The sequence below is a fragment of the Mangifera indica genome, chromosome 20 (genome assembly GCF_011075055.1).
Source record: "Mangifera indica cultivar Alphonso chromosome 20, CATAS_Mindica_2.1, whole genome shotgun sequence".
Classification (NCBI taxonomy): Eukaryota; Viridiplantae; Streptophyta; class Magnoliopsida; order Sapindales; family Anacardiaceae; genus Mangifera; species Mangifera indica.
This window is the reverse complement of record NC_058156.1, coordinates 7,324,526-7,332,779: the sequence shown is the minus strand read 5'-3', so window position 1 is coordinate 7,332,779 and position 8,254 is coordinate 7,324,526. Positions and strand designations below refer to the sequence as shown.

Here is an 8,254-nt window from a genome sequence, read left to right as displayed (position 1 = left end):
TTTCTTTGCAGTGAAGCCGTAGGGCTTAAAGGCCTATCATCCTGGTTTTACTTCTCTAAGCGAAAAGCTCTCCCATCTCTCACACAATCAAGTAAAACAGAGAAAAATAGCGGAGAAGAAACCATGGCTGCACCTTCAACCCATAATAGAGCGGGTTCAGGCTCTGGCAGACCCCACCCTTCTCAGTCTCGCCCACAAAACCAACCTCCTCGCCCCCGCTTCGAACCCGTCGACCGCGAAAAGGTATTTTTCATTTTTTATATGTTTAAACCACTCCCACTTTGACTAGGCCTAATTTGGGATTCATAAAAATGTGTTGGAAAATTATAATCAGTTCCTTTTAAAGTGATGAATAGATCCCGCTTATATTTGTTGCAAAAACTTTTACGGTGATTACTTTTCCTGCTACTGATTTGCAGACTTGCCCTTTGTTGCTTCGAGTTTTCACTAAGGTATGCACATGTTTTTTAAGTAAATTTTCTATAATTTCTCTGCTTTATGTTTAGTATCATTCGTTCGAGGGTATATAATTGGATTTGCAGTGAGCAAGGAACGATGTAACTTAAAGACTGAAGTGAAAGGAATTAGGGATCTTGCTAAAATTTTTATTTGGTTTAAATTAATTGACCTCATCTACATTTTGAGGTGGCCGGTTACATTGGAAAAGACATGTGGTCTACATGTGTAATGTGTAGAACGTCAGAATATTTTTGATACAATGAACTTAGTTTGCTGGTAATTTTATGTTTTGATCTTCTTGCAGATAGGAAGTCATCATAGCGTGGAAGACTTTGCAGTTAGAGGCAAGGAACCCAAAGATGAGGTTCAAATTTATACATGGAAAGATGCGACTCTTCGGGAATTAACTGATCTAGTAAGTCATGCTTTTTCTGCATGGTATCAAATAAATTATTCTCCATGTTTTGTGTTTAATTACACATCCCTGGCTCCTGGTTAGGTTAAAGAGGTTGCTCCAGAGGCAAGGAGAAGAAATGCAAAGTTGTCATTTGCTTTTGTATATCCTGATAAACGTGGTCGATTTGTGCTGAGACAGGTGCCCATGAAAATTTCTCTTCAGAATTATATATTTGTTCAGGCAATTGGAACAATGCTAGAATATAGTATTGACAGTCCAAACATTTAGAAAAATGCGTTCACTGTTTCAGACATGGAAATGGCCAAACTTTTTGCCTGCATTAATTGAATTGTTATGTTGCATTTATGATATTTTTCCCATCACATGCACATAAGAAAAAGAAATAATTATGCACCAATTGCACAAAGTTAATGGACTCTAGTTGTCATCTATGTTTTTGGGTCTCTGATCTGGCCGACGAATGTCTGTTGTAACCCACCACACCACTTGACTTATCCCCAGTCATGGAATATCCCCATAACATTACTTCTTTCAAGCCATGTATGCCATAACCTATACGAAATTTCGGGCATATATTATTTTGTCTCAGCTATAGATCAGAAACAGAGTAGATTAGGCTCTTGATATTACCTGTAAGAGCCTTTGATCAGATATTATTCCATCAAACAATAGGCATAAAAAATAATCTATTATTCTCGTGTCAATCATAATTGACATGTCACAACATGAGAATACATACAACCATACATGCACATGGAACTGCTGGGAACAATTTTTACTTCTTTTATTTTATTGTGCTTCTCTTGGTCTTTTTGAAGGTGGGGATGACTCATTCTTATGGAAATGGGAGACGACTTGATGACAGTAAAGCATTGGCGGAACTCAACTTTGAGGTAAAACACCACACACACACAGAACTGAACATTGTTTTAAAAATTTAGTACAGTGTGCATTTTATTTTGTGTTTGCTTGTTGTAGATTGGAGATTACTTGGACGTAGCTATCTTGTAGAATAGAAGCTCTTCTATGCATTAAGCAGCAATGGAGTTACATTAATACATCCATCAATTTATTGTTGGTTTGTAAGGTGTGTGCTGTACTCTTAGATATATTTTGACTTGGAATGCCCATTTCTAAGATGACATATGTCTATAGGATTTATTTAGCTCCCTTTGAATGAGTTGGTGTCGTAACATATGTTGTAAGGATGCTGGACCCTGTATTTGCTTTTATCATTCAGACAGAATATTTTAAGTTTTATGGATTCTGTTTTGCCTTTTTTAATCATTGATGTTGCCTGGGGCAAGCACATTGGCTACTTTATGCAACTGTTAAGACTTTTTTTTTTGTGAAGAAATTAAAAGATTTATAGATAGAAAAAGAATAAAATACAAAAATATGAGAGACATACCCTAAGCATAGTCAATGAAGTCTCAAACAAGACACAAAGAGAGCATAGGCTCTCAAAAACAGCAATACAAACAAACCATAAAATGACAAAAGAGTCTAAGTGTTAGACAAGTGCCAGATAGCCCTATATTGTGGTGAAATCATGAATCAGTGCTCCATGGAAGAGATCTTGGCGCGAACAACATCACAGATATTTGAAACAATCTCCCTGCGGTGTTTACGAGATTGATGATACACTCGATTATTCCTCTCGTATCATAGGAAGTAGACAGTGACAGAAAATGATAACCGAGAAAGAAAGTGCGTGAAGTCCCTCCTCTATCTAAGGTGCAAGGAAGCCCAATAAACAAGGGAAGACCAGGAGACACTCGGTCAAGCATGGAGGGTCTTAGCTTTGATTTCTCCCAAAATTGCAACGGAGAAATCGCAGCTGAAGAAAAGATGGTCATGGGTCTCTATGGTTGAATCGTACAAAACACAAGCTGCAATACTCACAATCCCCTGAAACTGGAGGCGATCCATGGTACGGAGACGTCCCATGGTGGCTGCAACTGTTAAGACATTAACACTCATCTCACATTCCATCTAGCTATATCCTTCCTATAAATTAGATTGCATTGTGAGGCTTGGCTTACCAGCAGAATAGAAATTGTGAGATAATAAATTATAAGGAGATGTATGCCATACATACAAGTTTATGAATACTAGGGATTTGCATTATTTGTGTGGAACGTTGGAGTTCAAGTGACAAACCAAAAGCTATTAGTCTCTTTCTCCAATCATGAAGAAAACATCCCAGTTTGGGGATTATTTTAGTTAAGAAAGAAACAACTAATGTATCGCCAAATTGGAATATCAATCTAATTACTCACATTTATGAAAGGAACGATTGTTAGAATATGTGCACTAAATATATCTAATAGTCCAATGTATTGATTTGCTCGACCATAAAATAGTTAGTTGATGAAGACTTAACATAAAAATCATGTCATAGGTTTGGTCAAAATTTAAAATTGTTTAAAATCTACTAACCATATAAAGGCATAAATGTTACTATTACATGCAATCTTGACAGATTTGATAAAAGGTTTGATGTTGAATTCTCTTTTGTTTGGGGAAGCACATCACTTCCTAATTTGCAAATTTTTTCGTTTCCAAATTGTTTCAAAACACAAAAATTGCAACGTTTACGCACACATAAGCCTATGAAAGTATTCCGTAAGCAAAAACATTCACCCTTTTTAATCAAAAAGTTTCAGATATACCTTTGGAAGACTGACAGAACAATAAACTCAAAAGGTATAATTTATTTATGCGTACCCATTTTGGATACAAAAATATATCTTATTATTTAATTAAATATTGTTTTATCCTTAATTTAAAATTATTCAATCATATGATAATACATATAAATATATAAATATTTATGTACCCAACATAAGTACACATAATTTTATTATACCTTATTAGGGTAATATTATATATACTCATTTTATGTACACAAATAAATATACATTTATATGTGTTATAATATAATTGGATAAAATTTTATCTTTGACTCAAAATCATCTAATCATTTAATGATATACATAAAGTATATACCTATTTGTGTACTCAAAATAGACACATATCATTTTATTTATCTGAATCATAAGAGAATCTAAACATTACATAAGTTGCCCGTACTTCACTTTGTAATTCAACCCCTTCAATAGTAGTATCGCATAATGAATTTGCCGTTAACTTTTCATCCATTACTCTACTGGACAATAGTTCCATGCAGGATAATTTGCACCTTAATTTTCCAGATATCCATTGAACCAAAAATTGTCCATCAAAACTACTCTTACTAAGACACCATGTTAATAAATTGTTTGCATAACAATGTCAAAAAAATTCAATACCATGTGCTGTACTTGGTACTGTTTATTTATTCCCTGGCATGACACTTACTAGCCAATGCTTTCACAGTAGTAGCATATCTCATACATTCGTTAGAATGGTGATTAGTCACACGTAATTTTTACATGAATGTTCATTTTTGTTGGGCCTTTAACCAGTCTTACAGTACTAATAATATAACATCTCTGGTTCAATACGCCGACTCACTATCAAAATATTATCTATTTTGGACACACAATCCACCATGGTTTGCTTTTAAGTTTTGCAATCGAAAAAGTATCTTGACAACTTAAAGATCTCATAAGCTATTTAACCAGTCAAATCTTCGCATCCTCAAGCAAAGTGGGATATACAGACAAAGTACAGATAAACCTAATATCTCTCTCGTGTTTTGCCAAAGTGAGATTTATCGAAGGTTATCACAAATAAATCTTCTTCAAAGCTCTATTGCCCAAAGATAGATTCTCCATTAACACCAATGAGACAGTTCTATAATGGCTACAAGGATCCAATTAGTCGAATGACTATTTCCCACCCTAGACCTAGTGAAACGACAAATTCCCACTATTTAAGTTTGAAAAATCTAATTTTTCGTCCGTCATTCATTTCTATTAGTAAATTCTATTTTATCCCTTGTTAATATAATAACAAAAATACTCTCATCATTTAATTCAAATTTCAATTATCAGTGTTTTTAATTTTACCATGATTATAAAACTACCTCTATCAAAAATAAAAATTTAATCAACCAATCTATCCTCCAATAAATAAAATTATAACTTATTATTTTTCTTTTATCTTCACCATCAACCACCGACCGTCGTTTTTCTTGTCCTATCATCTTCACTAATAGCACTATCATTAAGCATACTTTTCCTGAACTCATCTTCATCACCGACCATCCTTCTCCTTTCGTTATCTTCACCATCACTTTTCTTTTTTTTTTAAATTTCCTAAATTAATCTACCAATAACCCAAAATTAATATTTACCCGTATTGAAAAGAAATGAGTGGGAGAAAGAAAAAGAAAGGATAAATTGGCATTTATTGTAAAGAAATGAGTAGGTGAAGCTGAAGAAATAAAATGACTTCTATTGAAAAGAAATGGCTAAGAGAAAGTAGAGGAAGAAACAAATTAATATCTATTGGATGGGAGAAGATGGAAGAGACTATTGGGAAAATGAGAGAAAGAATCAAAGAAGAGCAAGAGAAAGATTAAATGAGTAGAAGAAGAAGATGAAGAGACCGTAATGGGAAATGGAAAATTGGAGAAGGATAAATGTGTGAATACAGTGGATAGGAGAATTATATATTTAAAACATTTTTTAAGTTGGTTTTTTTAAGTTTATGTTAAAATGATCTTTTTAACCTTATATATATAACTATATTTACTAACAAAAATGGATGATGGGTAGATATCCAACTTTACATACTTCTATAGTGGGAATTTGTCATTTCACAAAACCTTGGGTGGAAAATAGTTTTTTGGTGGATCTTGTGTAAAGATCTAAGGTACTAACTCAAGGGTTCACACTTCACAGCTTATAGACCAATACTAAAAACTTTTCTACTAAGGATAAATATAAAATAAATGAAGTGAAAAAAAAGAGCAAACTAATGTATACGTAAATCATCTGGGACAATGCTCAATGCATAAAAATATATAATGTCCAGATTCACCATAAAAATAAACCAAAAATGATAATATTCATCAACCTGGATTTCCCTCAGACAATTTGAATTACAACTAATATGAACACCAAGAACAAGCAAACCCTTAAAGTTCCCACCACAAAGTATTATGTTTTTCACAACCATTTCAATTTCAGATTCAAACAGCACAACTTCAAATATGTCCCTTCTGTATCCATCGTTCTTATAAAGGATTAATGAGAACAAAGATAAGATGTCCTACCATACATAAGCAGAAGAACGATACAGCAGTACGACTATTTTACTTCCCAGAGAATATTATACGACATCATTTGACAGCAGGAGAAACCACACTGTTTATTCAAACATGTCCATTCTGTATCCATTGTTCATAAGCATTCAAATCAATATCTAGAATATGAATTGGTAATACAGTATCCTATCATATTAATCTAATTCCAGTAATCTTTAGACAATTCCAGGATCTTATTTAGGTAACTAACACTAAACTGTTTGGCCAGATCCGTTCCATTAACAAAAGTCCAACCAATACACAACTCTATTATAACACCAATCCCATCACTTTTGTTCACCAAACACAGACTTGGAAAAAGCAAATAAATAGAGAGCCCATAACAACCTATAAGAACATTCTATTTTCATATCATCACAAGCTGTGCAGAATTTTGTAAGGTAATTTTACTTTTGAGAATAATCACTTAGAAGTTCTAAGCATTGAGAGAAACAAAGAAAATTCACACTCCTCTAATAACAAGAAATCATATCCATGAATTAAAAGAGATGTGACAAGAATAATAATAAGAAGCAAAATCATAAATTCTTTAAGAATGAACAAGAGCTATCGGACAACCCATTCAAAAATTACAAAAAAGAAGAGAATGAAAAACCACAATGTATATTCCAGAAAAGAAAGGCAAGCATAAACAATAGACACCAATGAAGCTACATGATGAAAACAAACAATGAGAAGAACTGAATCAGAGCAGATGCGCTTCGTTCAATTAACCAGAATTATAATCCCAGAAAAACAATATAACACAATGGAGTCCCAATACATGTACATTCAGATTTGCAGATCCATCAAGGTCTCCTTTCCCGTCTTCTTTAGACTTCACAACTAATTGATTATTATTTAAAATTCCGTCTTTGCAATTTCACTACTCTACATCAAAACTTTGCTCTGCGATGCCAACCGAAAACCCTTTGTTAGTTTGTCTCTACTTAAAAAATTCAAATCAAAACATCAAAATCACCATAAAAAATAATCTAGATCTTTGCAATAATAATTTAGTCCCGTGTCACACGAAATCAGATCCAGAATTCTAGTTCATGGACATTTGAAAAACTTAAGACATTTTCACATTACAACACATAGTCTCAACTCAATTACATAAATAACTCAAATACCTAACTTGATTCTAATCAATCAATTAATCTGAAATTACTTATAAGAAATTTAGCGATTAAACAGAGAATGAACATGAGGGAACAATAAACAATATTACAATATAAAAAAGGCACACCTACGTCTGTTTGGGGTACGAGGAAGCGGAGGGGACCCGCTTGTTACGGAACATCATATAACCGACGGGTAACACAACTCCGATCATCATGATCGCCGCTCCTATTAGGTACCTCAACGGACTCGGAGGCTCAACCTCAGCTATTCTGTGGAACTGCACACAGACGATTAGAACTAAAAATTACAGAACCGCGAGAGATCCGGTTCCACGAATTCATATGAATTGAAAGAGGGGGATACTTACAAGCATTTTTCTGGATTATTATACTCAGAGGAGAAGAGGAGTTTCCTCTGTGATTGAAGAAGACGACTTCCAGGGTTAAGTTCGCCACCAAAGGAATCTCCGCTCGGCCGGTGCCTCTCTTTGTCAAATTGATGGGGGTGAGTTTCGGTCACCATTCATTGTTTGACAGTTGGATTTTCTTTTTACTTGCTAACATGATTACTTCTAGAAAAATCTTTTAACACCCAATGAATTTTAACAATTAATTTGGGCCACAAATTTGGGGTTTTAATTCAAGAAAATTAATTAAATTAACTATGAGTAGAGGTGAATTCGAATCGAGCTCAAGCTCTGTTCGAATGAATCTGAAATGAGCTAACCTTCAACAAGCTCGAGTTTGAGCTATTTGTTAAGCTCACAAGCTAAAAATTGTAATACAAAATAACGTTATTTTGACCAATATATATTAAAATGACGTCGTTTTAATAACAAGTTAATTAAAAATCGAACTCAAAACGAGTCAAGTTTGAGTTTATTTTCAGTAACCTCGATAAGCCCGAGCTCAAGCTCAAGCTTGATTACTATAAATTAAGTTGAACTCTAATTTAACTCAATTCGAATCTAACATTAAATATGAGAGTAATTT

The 8,254-nt window shown here is 33.7% G+C and overlaps 2 protein-coding genes across 3 annotated transcripts; one reads left to right on the top strand and one right to left on the bottom strand.

Moving 5' to 3' along the window:
* On the top strand, nt 1–2,161 carry LOC123204705 (histone deacetylase complex subunit SAP18-like). 2 transcript variants are annotated; one of them, XM_044621497.1, is made up of 6 exons: nt 9–243; nt 420–452; nt 764–874; nt 959–1,054; nt 1,696–1,770; nt 1,856–2,161. In XM_044621497.1, exons 1-6 carry the CDS (start codon nt 124–126, stop codon nt 1,886–1,888), a joined length of 468 nt encoding a protein of 155 aa, XP_044477432.1. In that variant the 5' UTR covers nt 9–123; the 3' UTR covers nt 1,889–2,161. The 2 variants fall into 2 exon arrangements, with proteins under 2 accessions (XP_044477433.1, XP_044477432.1); XM_044621498.1 differs by lacking the exon at nt 420–452 and having other exon boundaries at nt 1–243.
* A 4,500-nt stretch (nt 2,162–6,661) lies between these two features.
* On the bottom strand, nt 6,662–7,799 carry LOC123204704. Its single transcript, XM_044621496.1, has 3 exons — nt 7,630–7,799; nt 7,387–7,539; nt 6,662–7,043 (listed from the first exon to the last, which is right to left on the bottom strand). The coding sequence occupies exons 1-2, from the start codon at nt 7,633–7,635 to the stop codon at nt 7,387–7,389; spliced, it is 159 nt and encodes a 52-aa protein (XP_044477431.1). The 5' UTR covers nt 7,636–7,799; the 3' UTR covers nt 6,662–7,043.
* Nucleotides 7,800–8,254: the final 455 nt, after the last annotated feature.

Bases quoted from the DNA above. Each gene is read 5' to 3' on its own strand.
- LOC123204705 (XM_044621497.1), top strand. From the start codon at position 124: ATGGCTGCACCTTCAACCCATAATAGAGCGGGTTCAGGCTCTGGCAGA. The intron at 244-419 runs GTATTTTTCATT...ACTGATTTGCAG, and splicing joins AACCCGTCGACCGCGAAAAG to ACTTGCCCTTTGTTGCTTCG. The intron at 453-763 runs GTATGCACATGT...ATCTTCTTGCAG, and splicing joins TGCTTCGAGTTTTCACTAAG to ATAGGAAGTCATCATAGCGT.